Consider the following 18,729-nt stretch of genomic DNA (forward strand, 5'->3'; position numbering starts at 1 on the left):
AAGGGAAGCGGGAGAAAAAGAAAGAGGTTTACACCTCAACTCCACGTGGCATGTTATGATTAGGTGGTGTATGAGTACAAAGTATAACAACATAAGTCCCTGAACTTTTAGGGATTTTTAACTTGAGACTTATGATATAGGAAAGTTCAAAAGGGGTTCATTTTGTTTTATCATTGGCAAATTTCATAAATTACTTAATTTTTATTATATATATATATATATATATATATATATATATATATATATATATATATATATATATATATATATATATATATATTTCAACTTCGGTTCAATAGATTTGTACACCAAAATGAGCAAATTATTGATGTCAATTTACAAAAATTTAAATTATTAAAAGATTAATTTGATCAATTTTATTTGTTAAATTTTATTTTGCTAAACAATAAAAATACCTAAAATTTGTTTTAAAATAAAAATAACAAGAATAATTAAAAAAAAAATTGTATTGTAATCGGTTAAGTAAATATTTGTATTTTTAGAAAAAGGATATTTTTTTAAGATTTTTAAGATTTATTATATTTTAATGACTGGAATCTAACATACAGTATCTATTATTTGTAATTGAAGTAGATATGTTTTCTTAAAATTTTATTATCATATTCATATGTTAATTTCAAGTCCACATTGAGTTTTGGGCTACCGGACTTTTTTTTTTCTTTTAAATTTAGTTTAAAAAATTAATAACTTATTTTTGGTAAGATTTAAACTTATAATAAATAAAAAAATAATAATTTTATCTTTAACCATTACGTTATAAAATTTTATCTTAAAAAAAACTATTAATTTAAATTAAATATCTTTTAATTATAATAAAAGGATGGTCTTGGTGGTGAGTGTGATTCCTTAGCGCAGGAGCTTGTTGGGCTTAACCCAAAACGACCCTGATCAATTTACTGTTTTAACCTTTACTAAATCGTTAATTAGGTAGTGGTGTAAAATATTATGGCTTTAATTTTTTGTTTGAACAATTTTTATTGCATTCTTAACTTTAATGCATTTTCTGAAGATTTGGAATACAAGATGTAGTTTGAGCCGAGCCGGAAAGCGGACCGGCAGTTTGAGTCGGAAGGAAGCAGCCCTAGACTCTATCCGGCCGATCATTCCGCTGGCATCTTGCATTCACGCCTCCGTTTGACTGCTGCTCTGTCATCCTAGTTTTCTCGGATACAAATTTAGTAAATTTGATTAGAAAAATTATTTTAATTTGTTTAAAAAGAGAGAGTTTGTAAATGTTATTTCAAGTACCCTCATTTGATTTATAATTGATCAAGAAAATGGATGTTGAATTTTCACATGGCATGAACTATCCCAATGTTGTTTTGAGAAAAATGCTTTCTTTTAATATGATGGTAAGGAAGTATAGTAAGGAAGTGGTCAATTGTTGTCTTCATTGAATCATTCAAATGTCACACAAGTTTCTCAACTTCTAAAAGTTGTTTTTAAAAGAGATGTGGAGGGTTTTATTTTTGAGATAATCTTTTTACACATTAGATAGACATCGTTTATAAAATAACGACAAAAACATGTACATAATGGAGAAAACGAATTGCCTTAAAATACAGTAACAAAATCTTTAAAAACATAATTGTCCGTTAAATGTTAAGAAAAGATTTAATATAGACACACGATAAAAGAAAAGCCACTCGCTCTTCCGTGTTGTCACACAAGATAAGCACGTCGCCCGCCTGCTGGCCGGGCCCTCGACCTAGCGGGAGGAAGCCATTTCAGGAGTTTCGGTTCCTTTGGATCAGGACACCACAACCTTGGTTCAAGGGTGAACCAAGACCAATAAAGAAAGATTTATTTGCCCTGGGCTCAAGTTTGCCATCATTAACATGAGCATAAGAAGCTTTGCTTTGGCTTTTCATGGCCCGCCCCAAAAACGGCTCTTTATACTTGAGATAAATGAATAAAGAATAATAAAAAACACAAGATATAACGAGGTTCTGCCGACAATGCCTACATTCTCGGGGAGTCGTCCATTCTATTTATTTTTAATGAAATAATGGTCCAAGTAACCCTAGGTTTCAATGTGTCTATTTATAGGAGTACATCAAAAGCAAAAAGACTAAACTACTACTCATAAGCCCAATAAAGGCTTAAATTCCATTATAATATATAAACTCTAATAAAATATGAGCCCAAAACCCAACAATCTCCACCTTGGGCAAATACCGCGCTTAATGAGATGTGATTAATAAATTACAAATTCAACAATCTCCACCTTGACGAATTTCACGTCCCTTAGAAAATACACGAGCCATACTTAATAATCTCCACCTTAACAAAAGTCAATCCATCAAGAAAATAAGATAATGCAATGATTTCTTCTTGGTTCGTTTGAGAGTTGCTCTCAAGATGTCTCCACCTCAACTTATAAATGTCTTTCACTTTTCATCTTTTTCCCGGTCTTTCATTCATAATGAATGTTAGCTGTAATTGTGTTAATCCTTAATCACTAGTCAACTCAACTTAAAATTGCAATTTGACTCGAAGGATTGCCTTAACAACATGTCGACAATGTTGTCATCGGTAAACAAAATTTTGATAACAATTTTCCATACTCGATCATGTTTTTTTCAAATGTAAAGAACATATTATCACCACCGACTTCATTTTGATTAGCACTTCCAATTAGATAAAATGTCATAACAAAAAAATACAAACTTTATGGTCCCAATTAACTCAAACTAGGCAGAAATTTTAAGCCCCAGAAAAACAAACTTCAAGAAGTCCAAACCTTTATCCGATCGTTGAAAATGTATAGGATTGAGTTACCAACCTCTCGACAAAATCTCAGCGCAATCGGACTCCGTTTGAATCTCCGATCGTCAATTTGATGAACCCTGCGCGACTATTGTAAAAATATGCTTCTAAATTTTCTCTCTCTGTCTCTCTTTTAATTTTGACTTCTTCAATAACTGTTTTCTAAAGAAAAATCTCTTTAAACTCATTTTAGCCAAGAGTTTCTTCAACTCAAAGCTCTCGACATAGTGAAATAATGTCATTCATTATGCCAAGACAACAATCAGTTATAATAAAACCTCCAACTAATTTTCAACAAGCATGAAGATGTATCGTTTGTTCTCCACATTCTTCTCGCCAAATCCTACATAGAAATAATTTAACAAACCATGTATATAATTAGTGTACCCTCAACTCATACCTTAGAAATTATAATTCTTGGTAGTGTTGGGTTTTGCAACAGCAAAACTATGGATCTTCTTAGAAATCAAAACCTGTAGCAAATCAGATTCCAAATCGTCTATGACGATAAACAGATTACCAAGAACTGAAATAGCACAAAGCAATAAACGACAACACAATATACGTGGTTCGGTCAAAATCGACCTACGTCCACGGGAGGGATAAGTTTCACTAAATCAAACAAATATCAATAGTAGAAACTTACATGCCCTGCTCTCAAATTAAAGAAGTGATTACACTAGGAATGATTAGACTACTCCACAATCAAAAGCTCCCCCAATCTCTCACTCTAGATCAGCCAAAGAACAAGAAGAAGAAGGAAACCAGAAAACCCTAGATCTGTAATTCACTCTCTCTCTATTTGCTCTGTTATGAGAAAAATACCCAAAAAAAAGTATTTATACTCTAACCCGTTTTCATAAGAGAAAACCCTGACCCGTTTACCCGGAATTTAAAACCCGCCCGCAATGGCAAGGAACACCAACAAGTCTCCCCCTTCCGATCCATGGGAGAATGTTGCTATAAACATTCATCATCGTGACGCTTCTGCCAGAACCATTCCGGCTTTGGCACAACATATCTCATTCTTTCCTCTTGGCAAGCCCTTTGTCATCATATCTGACCCGTTCTCATCTGTGTGCACTTTCTCCAAGTATAACTCTTTCTTCTCGAGCACTTCACGGATCCAATGGTACCTTCTTTGGATGTGTTTTGAATGTGAATGGAAACTTGGATTCTTACTCACATGTATAGCACTCTGTGAGTCACTAAACACCACAAACCTGTCTTGTGCAATGCCAATTTCTTTCAACAATTCTTTCATCCATCTCATTTCTTTACAACATTCAGTAATGGAAATATATTCAGCTTCTGTAGTAGACAAAGCAACACATTTCTGTAGACGAGACTGCCATGATACAACTCCTCCTCCAAAAGTAAACAAATACCCTGAAGTTGATCTCATTGTGTCAATATCACCACTCATATCTGAATCAGAAAACCCTTCAACATGTGACTTTCCAGTACCATAACACAAAGCGTATTTGGAGGTCCCTCGAAGATATCTCATTAACCACTTAACTGTTTCCCAGTGTGTCTTACCAGGATTTGAAAGAAAACGACTAAGTACTCCAACTGCATGAGCTATATCCGGTCTTGTACAAACCATTGCATACATCAGACTGCCTATTGCTGAAGCATATGGAACACTGCACATTTCTTGTCTTTCCTCTTCATCCTCGGGAGACATTGTCTTGTTTATTTTCAAGTGTGTAGACAATGGACAAGCAATTGGCTTTGCCTTGTCCATACAGAATCGTTTTAGAATCTTCTCAATATATCTCTCTTGAGATAACCATAGCCTTTTCTTCACCCGATCACGAATGACCTGCATTCCAAGAATTTGTCTTGCTTGACCCAAGTCTTTCATCTCAAAAGACTTAGCCAAATCCTTTTTCAACTTGGCAATCTTGAGCTTGTCTCTCCCAACAATCAGCATGTCATCAACATATAGGAGAAGTATAATAAAATCATTAGAAGCAAACTTTTGCACAAAGACACAGTGATCTGTAGACGTCTTCATGTACCCATGGATGGTCATGAACGACTCAAACTTAAGATACCACTGCCTTGGTGCTTGCTTCAAACCGTACAGACTTTTGACAAGTTTGCACACCTTGCTTTCCTCACCTTTCTTATTATAACCTTCAGGTTGCTCCATATAAACATCTTCATCCAAATCACCATGGAGAAATGCAGTCTTGACATCAAGTTGTTCAACCTCAAGATCCATACAAGCAGCTAGACTTAACACCACCCGGATAGAAGTCATCTTCACTACCGGTGAGAAAATCTCATCATAATCGATTCCATGCCTCTGGCCAAAACCTTTGACAACCAGCCTAGCCTTGTATCTTGTCTTTCTATCATCTCCTTCTTGCTTGATCTTGTACACCCATTTATTTTGTAATACTTTTATGTTCTCTGATCTTTCAACTAGATCATATGTGCCATTTTTCAGCAATGACTTCATCTATTCATCCATGGCAGCTAGCCATTCTTTCTTATGAGCATCCTCAAGAGCCTCCTTATAGCATATAGGCTCCCCACAATCAGTTAAAAGAACATACTCTGTAGCAGGATACTTAGAACTTGATATTTTCTCCCTTGTAGACCTCCAAAGTACCTCTGTTTGTTGATTCTGTTGATTTCCATCTTCTTGTTGAACTTCAAAATCAACCTCAACATTATCACCAAGATCAGTTTCAGTATTAGTATCATTTCCATGGCCTACAACTTGACCCTGAGGAACATCATCATCACTATCTGAGTCTGAAGCTACATGTGGCCTTGTCTCCTCAACATCATGAGACAACTCAAGACCAGAAAGATCACGTATGTATGCATCAAGCTTTTCACCATCTTCAAAATTCTCAATAGTCTGATCTTCAAGGAATACCACATCCCGGCTTCTCAAAACCTTCTTATCAACTGGGTCATAACACCTGTATCCCCACTTTTCATCACCATACCCCAAAAATATGCATTGTCTGGTTTTTACATCTAGCTTAGACCTCTCATCTTTTGGAACATGCACAAAAGCTCTGCAACCAAAAACACGTAAATAGTCATAATTAACATCTTTACCTGACCAGACGCTTTCTGCACACTTATTATTCAATGGCTTGGAGGGAGAACGGTTGATCACATACACTGCAGTGCTCATGGCTTTAGCCCAGAAATGCTTAGCCAACCTGGCATGGGAGAGCATACTCCTCATCCGTTCCAACATTGTTTTGTTCATCCTCTCTGCCACACCATTTTGTTGTGGAGTCTTGGGCACAGTCTGTTCATGTTGAATACCCTGCTCTTTGCAATAATCATCAAATGAGCCTATGTACTCTCCCCCATTATCTGACCGCACCCTCATCAGTTTTATTCCTGTCTCTCTTTCAACCAGCTTGTGAAAGACCTCAAACCTTGTTGCAACCTCATCTTTGGACTTTATAGCATAAGCCCAAACCTTCCTAGATGCATCGTTTATGAAGGTTACAAAATAGGAAGCATCGCTTATGGATTTAATCTTCATAGGACCACAAACATCTGTATGGACCAATTCAAGGACATTCTTTTTCAGTTCAACTTTTGACTTACTGAAGGAGACTCTGTTCTGCTTACCCTTCAATCAATGCTCACAATTTTCAAAATGAGCATCCTTGAGATTCAGCAACTCATTCCTCTTGATCAAAACATTCAGCCCCTTTTTACTAATGTGACATAATCTCTTGTGCCACAACTCAGAGGATGACTCCATTAAAACAGAATATACCGCATCATAGACAATTTCCAAATTTGTCTTGTATAAGGAACAACATTTCTTACCTCGTGCAATAACCAATGAACCCTTGCTTAGTTTCCATGCTCCACCACTGAAAACATTATGGTATCCTCCATCATCGAGCTTACCTGCTGAAATCAAATTCATTCTCAAATCAGGAATATGTCTTACATCTCTCAATGTCAGGAAGCAGCCCATGTTTATCTCAATTCTAACATCACCCAGACCAACTATCTTGGACACACCACTGTTACCCATGCGAACATCACCATAATCACCAACTTTGTAGTACTGGAAATAACCTTTGTGTGGAGTTATATGGAATGAGGCACCTGTGTCAACAATCCATGCTGTTTCATTTGAAGATGTGCTAAGACAGGAGTCTTGACAGTTAGAAGCATATGTCAGTTCACCATCTGAAGCATAAGCAGATGTATCTGCACTCTGTTCTTTCTTTTCTCTGGGCTTCACTGTACCCTTCGCTTTATCATTTTTAAATTTCCAGCACTCATTTTTCCAGTGACCCATTTTTCCACAGTAATGGCAAGCACCATCCTTCTTTGGAGCTCTAGACTTGCTTCTAGACTTTCCCCTGCTCGAACCACTTCTATTATCTTTTGATCTTCCTCTATCAGCCACCAACATATCAGACTTAGAGGGTTTATCCCCCTTTCGATTCTCCTCATCAAGTAAGGAACTGGTGACAAATGCCATGTTGACTTTACCATTTGGTGCTGAGTTGCTTAGAGTGATAATAAGTGTCTCCCAACTTGCAGGAAAAGATCCAAGGACTAAAAGTGCTTGCATCTCATCATCAAAGTTTATCTTCATACTACTCAGCTGATTCAAAATATTTTGAAATTCATTCAAGTGCTCAACAATTGATTTATCATCAATGTACTTCAGATTCACCAGCCTTCGTACCAATGCTGCTTTATTCCCTGCTGACCTCCCAGCATAGAGAGCTTCAAGTTTGCTCCACACACCATACGCTGTAGTCTCATTCTCAACATGGTGCACAACATTTACACCAACCCAGGAACGAATAAAGCTGCAGGCCTTTCTATCTATCTTTTTCCAATCAGTCTCTTTTGTAGTCTCAGGTCTAACACCCTCATTTTCAATTGCTTCATTCAAATCATCTGAAACTAACAAATCACTGATCATCAGTTTCCATTGCCTGTAGTTTGTACCATTCAGACTCACCATATCAGGTCTAGATTTCCCCATTATTACTGCCTTAACAACTGACAAAAACACCAGCAAAGAAACCAGTTGATCTCTTTTATGAATTTCGCCAAATAACTAGCAGAGCACTCTGCTCCAATGTTAAAACAGATAACCAATTAATACTGCTCTGATACCACTGTTGGGTTTTGCAACAGCAAAACTATGGATCTTCTTAGAAATCAAAACCTATAGCAAATCAGATTCCAAATCGTCTATGACGATAAACAGATTACCAAGAACTGAAATAGCACAAAGCAATAAACGACAACACAATATACGTGGTTCGGTCAAAATCGACTTACGTCCACGGGAGGGATAAGTTTCACTAAATCAAACAAATGTCAATAGTAGAAACTTACATGCCCTACTCTCAAATGAAAGAAGTGATTACACTAGGAATGATTGGACTACTCCACAATCAAAAACTCCCCCAATCTCTCACTCTGGAACAACCAAAGAACAAGAAGAAGAAGGAAACCAGAAAACCCTAGATCTGTAATTCACTCTCTCTCTATTTGCTCTGTTTTGAGAAAAATACCCAAAAAAAGTATTTATACTCTAACCCGTTTTCATAAGAGAAAACCCTGACTCGTTTACCCGGAATTTAAAACACGCCCGCAATGGCAAGGAACACCAACAGGTAAAACCCTTGAGACATCAATACCCACTTGACAACTTCGCACCAGCACTTATCGAATATTTCCAAACAAACCTACTCACAAGGCTTGCTGCAAATCCAAATTCGGCCCTTATACACACATATCAAAACTACTCTTGCAAACAAACATTAAAATCACATACTTTAATTAAAAAACCCTTTATATGTTGCATCAACTGTTTTCCACAATCTGCAACATCAAATAAGCACTCCACCTTATTTTTCAACTCTAATTTTCAATCTCCATATTGACGAATATCAAATCTCTTAAGAAGATAAATCATAAATCTCCATCTTTAAGAAATTTAATTCAAACAAGCCTGAATACAAATCCAAGATCAAAGCAAACAAAGCTTTAAGAACTTGATTAAGATCAAACAAGGCTTTACTTGTGAAAATTGAAATCAAATAGGCCTTAAACCTATTTTGTGAAATCAAACTAGACTTAAAGAAAAAGTCTTAGTTGTTAACAACTTCAAAGATTATTGACTTCTTCTCTCTATATATTATATTATACTATTATACCATAATATAATATCTCTATATATGGAGATATATATTTTTTCCCTTTTTATATTTTAATAAACCATATGTCCCAAACTAAAATAATTTATAAGAATATATCTCATCTTCTTCATTCTGGTGTTGCTGCCTACACGACGACTTTTCGTCACTCAAAAGTAAGAAATATTTTAACGACTGTTGACATCTCCTTAGCAATATCGACTCAAATCTTCACAACGACTAATTCTTCTACAACCAATATCGTTTTTTTCAAATAACCAATAATTTTCAACAAAAACACAAATATCCAACAACTTTTTCAATGGTGGTTAGGGTTTTTATCTAATCTTCACAAATAAATTAAGTTAAACATCCTCAAAACATGCTCTAATATCACTTATTGAGAAAAAAAATCTAATTAAAACACACGATAAAAGAAGATATAGAGATAACGTGGCAAAAAATAATAAAGAACACAAGATATAACGAGGTTCGGCCAACAATGGCTACATCCTCGGGGAGTCGTTCATTCTATTGATTTTCCATTGAATAATGGTCTAAGTAACTCTATGTTACAACGTCTCTATTTATAGGAGTACATCAAAAGTAAAAAAAAACTAAACTATTACCCCTAAGCCCAATAAAAATTTAAAGTCCATTACGGTATATAAACTCTAATAAAATTTGCGTCCAAAATCCAACATTAAATCATAATGTAAAGAGTTTACACAAGAAAAATAAAATTCATTAACATTATTAACTCCTTACAAAGAGAAACAAAGAAATAAGTAAACAAACTACAATAAGTAAACAAATCATGCACGTGAGAAGAAGGACGAATCCAAATTTGAAGTTAGAGTGGACTTGAAGAAATAAATAAGAAAAATGAAGTAAATATTATATCAATAGTAAATTAGATTGAAAAAATTAAAGAATAATTTTATATTAACTTATAAATAAAAACAAAATTTTGGGGTAGGCTTTATCCTTGTGTAGATCCAAGAGAATAAAAGTGAAACATGACAATAATAAGAGTTATTGTGGTGTCAATCAAATCAATTACAATTTGAACAAAAATTGAATAACTAATGCTGAACTTGTGATTCTTATTTATTTAAAATTCTAGTTTCGTAATAAACAAATCCCATATAAGTAAACTCGGCCATAGATCACACAGAAATCATCACAAAATCAAAATTTTATTATTCATTTATAAATTATCGCATCACGATTAATTTGTTTATAGTTATTCTTTTATATCACTATTTACATATAGAAGAAAAACCTGGACCTCCAAAATAAACATGTGTTCCCATCATAGTTCGTGGATTCTTCCAGAAATTCAAATTATAACACGATGGAGTAGTCACAATTTTCGACAAGTATCCCGGTTCTCTGGGAAATAAACCGGCATCAGCCACTTTTAGTTGGCGAATGAAACTTGATTTACGATATCCTTCACCAAAGAAATGACCACTACCCATTTGAGTAGTCGTATGTTGTCCACGAGTTCTCGAATTCAAAATCTCCCCACCCCATTTCACATCAGTAGCATGATCTGCCAAGCCCGTGAAAATAGATTTAGGCCAGTACCCTACCATGTAACCCGAAACTTGAAGCCACCAATTTCCCGAGGGTATGTCCTACAAATATTTTCATTTCCTCGTTAATTAATCGTTTTTATAAGCTTAGTATTTCAAAACATGCATGCCTTAAAAATTATATGTGTACCTTGAATATGTTAACAGATATCTCTTGTGAATTGCCACCATATGTGGAAAATGGTGATATTGTAGTGCCAATGGCATAGTGTCTATTTGTTTGAACAAAACCGGGGCAATCAAGATCAAAGCAACCTGTCCTCTGGTAATTATCTGCCTAGTTCCAAGCAACAATATTAGTTAGCTAGAATTGAAAATATGATTTATACATAAGAGACTTGATGGAAATAAGGAACTTACTGTCCAATATATGAAGAAGTGTGTATGTGTATCACCAAATTTACTTGGATAAACCTTGAATATACATAAACATTTATAAAAAAATTGTCATTACATGCAACATCGAAAAAATGCTTGTGGGGTTTCTTTCAAAACTTACTATCCATCCTGCTTCAATAGTATTGATACTTGGAGACGACGAAGTGATCCACACTTGAGACGAACTAAATTCGTTCCTTTCGACATGAGGGTTCCAAACATTAAATACTGCTTGTGTACCATAGTAAGAACTACCTTCATCAAAAGCCATAGCATACTTGAAAGGATGAAAAATAAGGGTAAACAATATTAGAAATTATATTTACATACAATCAATTAGAAAGTTTGAAGAAAAATATAAAAGTTGAGATGGTTCTACACATACCTCGTGTCCTCCACTTGATCTTTGAAGAATATTTTGGTTTTGTTGATCTCCCATCATGGAAAAAGTTTGCTTATGGTAATCATTGTAATAACTTGTGTTTGTATTTCTTCTTATAGGGATTGTTTCTTCTGGACATTCTTCATTTTTATTCCAATCTTGACGAATATCAAACTCAAAGGTTGAATTCATTTTGGTTCCAATAGGATAAGTATTAGGTTCCATCTACGTGTACAAATATAAATGTTACTTTTTTTTCTTTAGTCTGTGGTTCAACCATATGAAAAAACATTGAACCTGTAAATCATTTATTAAAGGATGATCAAATGCTGGTTGTTGATAGATATCAACACAATCAATTATGTCACCATTATCTCCCTACAAAAAGAAAATGGGATCAACCCTTATATTAATGAATAAGATAAGATAAACATACAAATTACTTATATATGTTGAATGGAAGAATTCAATAAAAACCATAATTATTTAACAAACCTCTATGGTTTTTATAGTCCCTTTGTGTTCCAAACCCAGTGATTTGTTGATTGTTTCATTTCCATAAACATGGTATATGGATTGAAATGCAATCAAGACAACTAGTAACATTGAAAAATAATTCGGATGTTTTTTAAAGGCCATTAGAAAGTTGATGTTTTAATGAATCTTTCTTTTTATTGAAAAAGTACATAGATTGCTCATTCTATATATACATGGGGGTCTATAACATTAATTGACATAATTTAATTTTTTGCTACAAAAATCTTTATGGAGACAGGGTCTTAAATCTTCATTAATGTATAATGGATATTTTGATAATATTTGAAACGTTAAAGATAGATGTCTTGAGAATTTATTTATTTATTTTTGAATTAAAAAGAATTATTTTAATTTGAGTCTTGTGCTCGGCCACTTTGGTGGGTATTCTTTTAAAAGTTTTTTTATTACCCATATTATAAATTTACAAAATATTCGCGTAGAAAAAACTCTCATAATAATTATTTTTAAAAATGATAAACTTTTGTTTATCATAGTCAATATGAAAGTGTTATTCTAAAGTAAAAAATAAAATTACTTCGGACCTAAAATTGTCCAAACACTCAATTAATCTCATTTGGAAAAACCCATAATGATTTGTGAAAGCATGGTACATAATAAAATATGCATTATATATAAGGTTGAATACTTAATACTTCATGGCTTAAATAAATATATAATAGATAACTTCTTAATAGAATGTGATTATATATATTTGAGTTTAAAAAGTCATAGATTATTTATAAAATATTTACTAACCCAGCAAAGTAATTAAAGTATCAAAATGATTCGTAAAAGATCTTAAAAAATAAAAAATAAATTGTTTTTAAAGTATTATGATGTTGATTGATGTTTTTTTTATTTTATTTTTGAATTAAATAATAGTTTGTTAATTCAAAAACCTTTTGCATATTCAAACAATCAATTAGCAAAAAAAATGGTGTGTTACTGTTTTATTTATTTATTTAAAAAGTTATTATGATCCCAAATCAAATATGAAATTTTGATGTCTCATTTAATATCCTTTGAGAGGTTAAAACTTAAAATGCAATCAAGACTTGTGAGTTACACTGAATTCTAGAGAATTAAGGCATATGTTTCTCTTGCCTTATTTTCTTCAATTAATTAATTAGTAAGTAAAAAATGAAAATGCAATTGAATTGGTGGTTTTATTCAGCAATTAATGGGTAATTTAATGTTCATTTATTTCTGCAAAAATGCAATCAATGCCCTCTTAGAAACCTTAAAAATATTGAAGTAAATAATTTCACTAAAAGTAATGACATTCTACTAGTTATAAATTCTGAATATTAGATTTGTAATCTTAAAAAGAAACTTGTTTGTAGGATTAAAAAGTATAATTATAAGAGAAAATTTTAAATAGTTAAAATTGTGATAATTTAAATATATATATATATATATGTATTACATAATTCAGTTCGAGAATCATTTAATAAATAACGACTCAATAATATTTTAGAGACTTAAAAAAACAAAAATAAGTGCACTTACAAACTTCATAACACAACAATAATAGTTATAAGTATGAAATTGAATTCTCCTTATTCCATTGAGCCAAATGACTTGCTAATAATAAACAAACACAAAAATAATAGAGATTAACAACAGCCTAACCCTAAAATGAGTATATACCATCTGCTTTTAGGATCATCCATGCCAATGAAATCAATTGAGGAAAACAAGGAAAATAAATGGGAGTTAAAGAATTGCAAAAAATAGCAAATGGATCAAATTTTTTAAGACCCAACAAATTACAACCACCCATTGTCCAAATTTCCCCTTCATTTAAGAATTCGTCAAACAACACAAAATCAAAACATTCTTTCTCTCTATATTTCCCCTATTATAACCTGCCTATATTCCCTTAACTCAGCTCCAATGAGTATCCGACTCGATGTTATCCTGCTCCTTATTTCGCTCATTGGTCTCACCAATGCCGCGTTCACATTCGACGATCTGAGCACAATTTCACGTTTCGATTTCGACTCTCTACGATCCCATGCAGGCACAGGATCATGTAACGGTGAAGTAGGTGACTGTTTTGACAACAACGAAGAACTAGAGATGTTAATGGAGAATCAGATTGCTCGTCGTGGTCTAGCTGCCGCGGCACCAGAAGAAGTTAGTGTAAATGCAACAGAAGATCCTCGTCCAGCAAGGTAATTAAAATAATAATTGACTAATTATTAAAATTAAATAAAAGTTCCATCTCAAATATATTTGTGTTTTGTTCTTATATATATAGGTTCATTAGTTACTCTGCCATGAAAGCGAACAATGTGCCATGCAGCTATCGTGGACAATCTTACTACAATTGCGAACATCGTGCAAAGGCTAACCCTTACACACGTGGTTGCAATTACATCACCTATTGTGCTCGCTACACCGATCTATCTTAATCGTGGTCTACTCCTCAGATTTGATAATAAAGCGATTAATTTGATACTAAACAAAAAAAATAATAGATTGATTTTGATAATTTTAATATGATTTGTTCGTTTAGGGAGTGTTTATGTGATTATTAGTTTCAAATATTCTATATGTATCTTCTTTGTATTGTTCATTGTTTAGTTGTGTTTTTGTTTGCAAATTGTTTGTGTTTTAAGTAAAGATTGATATTGTGTTTGAATAATAAACAAATAAATTAGAGTATTTAACTGTTCTATTATATATATATATTTTTTCATTTCTATAAAGTATGATTCATTTTATCATTAATTCACACAATTTTCGCCTTCATTGTCTATCTAAATTTATAATTACTATTCTCTTATTAGTTTATGGTTAATAATATAAAAAATGTCAATAATTATTAATAATAACATTTCTAAAAAATATAGGTGTTTTGGTACATGATTATTTTGTACACTTACCAAAATAAAAAAGAATCAACCTGATAAATATTTTATCATCAATAAATTCATCAAAAAAAAATTAGCAACCTTTTTTTATACAATGATCCAAACAAGTCTTTAAATTAATAACAATAAATTAATTAAACAAAATATCTTAAACTATTTTTTTCTCATTTTTTAACTCTCTCACCTTTAATTCAAACAAATAATTGACTGAATTTTTTATTTATGTTTTAACTGAAGTATTTTTTTTTACTAAATTTTGAATCTTAATTATTATTTTATTAATAAAATATATTTAATTATAAATAATAGTTGTCTTAGTTAAAAAAATTTATTTATTAAAATTATTTAAAATTAAAATGAATTAATTGATTCAACGTGTCAACCTACTCAAATATATGCATAAACAAATTTCTACCTTAAACAAAATTTATTGTAGTTCAAAAGAAAAATATAACAACAAATATATAAAGGTAAGATGATCAATAACAAAATATAAAAAGTTGATAAAAATTTATCAAAAAATTATATAATAAATCATCTATTTCAATCACAAGTTTTATATGAAATAATTTTTTTTATTTTTAAAAGTGATTATGATGATGATATAAAAGAAAAGTCTTGAAAATGACTATATATTTACATTAAAAACAATTAAGGAAAACAAAGAGATTTATTTTTGGATAATCTTAATGTGACTTTTGCTGTGCAGGATGTGCCTATCAAATAAATGATAAGTCCTCTCTTTAAAAATATATTATTTATAAATACAATCATAGGATAAGAGTTAGATCAGATCAATTAGAAGAAACAATAATATTAATTATTGTCCAATCCTATTCTCATCATACATATCTTCCCCCAAATATATTCATTCTAAACACTTTTTTTTTTTTTTTTTTTTTTTTTTTTTTTTTTTTTTTTTTTTTTTTTTTTTTTTTTTTTTTTTAAAGAAACAAATTATTTAAAATTTATGTATAAAATATTTTTTTTAACATAGGAATATAACATACATGAAACACCCACCATCATAAATTTCACTTTCATTTAAAACGTTTTAAGTATAATCGAAATAAATACATTATCTAAATACAACAACAAAAATAGATAAAAAAAACAATACATTTTTTCAATCCACAATTAAAAAAAAACAAAATAAGATAAAGAAACACCCATAAAATTATAATAAAAAATAAAATTATTAGCCATGAATTCATCTAATAGAGTGAATAATATTATAGTTTCAAATATAGCTTGATTATTGTGGTTTAATTATACATTTCAATTTATTTTCTTGATATAACAGGCAGATCAGTTATGATCTTGGTAGAATATAGATTAGCTTCAGGCTGAATTCTTGCTCAAGATTAATTAGTATGAGAGTACAAAAATATGTGAGTTTATTATTCTACCAATAAACCAGCCTGTTAAAATATTTATATTAAACAAATATATATTAGGAAGCTTATAATTTTCAATCTATTTATTTATTTTAAAAATAATTCGTTATTGAATTTATAAGATTTCAAGAAAAACGATTAATTCTCTGTATCGTATTTTCAGAACGAATCAAAAACATTTATAAATTTATCTTTATCTTGAATCTTTTATTTTTTTTTATACTTCTTACTAAACGCTTTTTAACTCAATAAAAAGACCCTTAATATTATTATGAGTTTGAAATAGATTATTTAAGTAATCTTTTTTCATTCATGTTTTTAAATATTAATAATTTGTTTAAATATATATATATATATTATTTTAGTTATTGTAATTTGTATATTAAATAAATCTTAGTTAAATAGTATATAAATTAAGTAGGTGGAAACATGGGATAAAACACGTGTACACGTCAGATTGACATATTCAACTAATTACAATCACAGCAACAAAATCGCTTTGCTGACTCAGATCACACACTCTTTTGGATAAGACTATACTTTTAATAATGTTTTATTCCACCAATTAATAGGTCCAGTTTGTTTTCACATAAATCCGCCTCTCTACTCAAAAATCCACTAATAATAACTGCACATATGTTTCTTAACTGACAATTCAGAAAACAAACAGAACCTAAATAAATCTATTCCACATCCTTTGGCAAGTTTTCCTTAAAATGACCCACATGTTTCTCTCAAATGCTAGTATATATACACACCCAATTCGACCTTCTTCTTCATCCATCAGTTCATCATAATCCCTTAACATTTCTTTTCTAAAACCTCTGTTTCGTGTTCTTTAATAATATTATTGAAAGATGTTGGCTATATTCAAGAATGGATCCGTTAATCCACCAAAGGAGCTCAACAGTCCAGCTTCATTACAAGGATTCTTCTCCTCCCTCAAGCCAAAACTTCCCAATGAGATCCTAAACAGTTTCTTGGCTTCTCATTCTAACAATGGCTTCTCCATGGGTTTTGCAGAGAAAGCTCTGATTGCTTTCTCACCTCCTCAAAACCCTTTCTCCATTCACAATAGAATGTTTTGTGGAGTGGATGACATATACTGTATCTTCTTGGGAAGTTTAAGCAACCTCCCGGGTCTTCTCCGGCAGTATGGGCTGTCAAAGGGGGCAAATGAGGCAGCGTTCGTGGTGGAGGCGTATAGGACTCTTAGAGACAGAGGACCTTATCCGGCTGATCAAGTTCTTAGAGATATGGAGGGAATATTTGGGTTTGTTGTGTATGATGCCAAGGCTGGATCTGTTTTTGTTTCTCTGGTAATAATTAATCTAATCAATCTAAAATGTTGATACACTCATATAAATCTAAAAGGTTGGTTCTTTTTGTGTTTGTGTAATAATAGGCTGGTGATGAAGGTGTGAAGCTATACTGGGGAATAGGAGGAGATGGGTGTGTTGTGATTTCTGATGAGTTGGAGGTTATTAAGGGAAGCTGTGCCAAGTCATTTGCCCCTTTCCCAGCTGGTACACAACCTAATTATTCATTGATTTCTTGTTTGAGATTTCGATTCAGAAATTTGATAATGTTTTTTTTGTAGGTTGCATGTATCATAGTGATCATGGGCTAATGAGCTTTGAGCAGCCATTGAAGAAGATGAAAGCAATGCCTAGAATCGACAGTGAAGGAATACTGTGTGGATCTAATTTCAAGGTGGATACAATTTCATCTTCGAAGAACAATAACAACATGACCAGGGTTGGAAGTGAAGCTAATTGTGCTGTTTGGAGATCACAAGCTTGATTAGTTCTTGTTGTTGTTAGATTCACTCTGTTTTCTTTATTCTTTACTTAATTATGTCTTGTGTTTGTAAATTGTAACTGTCTTATTGAGAATTCTCCTTGTTCAATATAATCGATTTCAAATAATAATTTGATAAATCTATTTATTAAGAAAGATCAAACTCGATTCAATGTGGGTGCAGTAATAGTGAAAACCCTTATGGATTTGGCCAGAGGAACATACGGCTGAATTGAAAGGCGAAACATGATAAGTTTGTGGATAGTGGAGAATTAGTTGATCTAATTATTAAAAGTAAATCACCTTTTTATTAAAAAATAATTATCTCAAATGGGTTCCGTATTCTAACATACCAATTGGTTCGGATAATTAGTTTGAGTAACAAAAATAAAATAAAATTCATTGTGCTATTCACAAATAAATCATAATTAAAATATATTGGGAGGCGCTTAAATTAATGTTATCGGAAATTAGGGTTATTCAGGATGCGTCGATAAATTTATAGGCGCCTTTTATTGCGCCGGTATAAATATTTTTATAAGTAGCAGAAAGTGTATATTCTTGTAGTGTTCTTAATTTCTGTATTAACAACTCTAATATCTGCAATAATAGTTTGATATATCTAAAAGCATAAATATTATACACAAATGAATAAGGATATAATGTTCACCTTTCTTTGATCATTGAATACTAAAGAAATTGTCTTAACCTCTGGTTAATATAATGAAAGAGATCAACGTGTTTCATCTTTGTGATTTGGATACATTAATAACACTAACTTTTTGGGGTATTCTA

General features: G+C 31.9%; 3 protein-coding genes across 3 annotated transcripts; 2 read left to right on the forward strand and 1 right to left on the reverse strand.

The window, feature by feature from the left end:
• Positions 1-10,222: 10,222 nt before the first annotated feature.
• On the reverse strand, positions 10,223-11,927 carry LOC124943217. The gene is made up of 7 exons (XM_047483763.1): positions 11,817-11,927; positions 11,619-11,699; positions 11,325-11,546; positions 11,061-11,216; positions 10,922-10,975; positions 10,692-10,838; positions 10,223-10,603 (listed from the first exon to the last, which is right to left on the reverse strand). The coding sequence occupies exons 1-7, from the start codon at positions 11,925-11,927 to the stop codon at positions 10,223-10,225; spliced, it is 1,152 nt and encodes a 383-aa protein (XP_047339719.1).
• Positions 11,928-13,754: 1,827 nt separating this feature from the next.
• Positions 13,755-14,275, forward strand: LOC124943218 (protein RALF-like 4). The gene is made up of 2 exons (XM_047483764.1): positions 13,755-14,035; positions 14,122-14,275. The coding sequence occupies exons 1-2, from the start codon at positions 13,755-13,757 to the stop codon at positions 14,273-14,275; spliced, it is 435 nt and encodes a 144-aa protein (XP_047339720.1).
• A 2,683-nt stretch (positions 14,276-16,958) lies between these two features.
• LOC124942512 (stem-specific protein TSJT1-like) lies at positions 16,959-18,062 on the forward strand. Its single transcript, XM_047483033.1, has 3 exons — positions 16,959-17,453; positions 17,540-17,660; positions 17,735-18,062. The coding sequence occupies exons 1-3, from the start codon at positions 16,992-16,994 to the stop codon at positions 17,935-17,937; spliced, it is 786 nt and encodes a 261-aa protein (XP_047338989.1). The 5' UTR covers positions 16,959-16,991; the 3' UTR covers positions 17,938-18,062.
• The last annotated feature ends 667 nt before the right edge of the window (positions 18,063-18,729 follow it).

Source organism: Impatiens glandulifera, chromosome 6 (assembly GCF_907164915.1).
Source record: "Impatiens glandulifera chromosome 6, dImpGla2.1, whole genome shotgun sequence".
NCBI classification, from domain to species: Eukaryota; Viridiplantae; Streptophyta; class Magnoliopsida; order Ericales; family Balsaminaceae; genus Impatiens; species Impatiens glandulifera.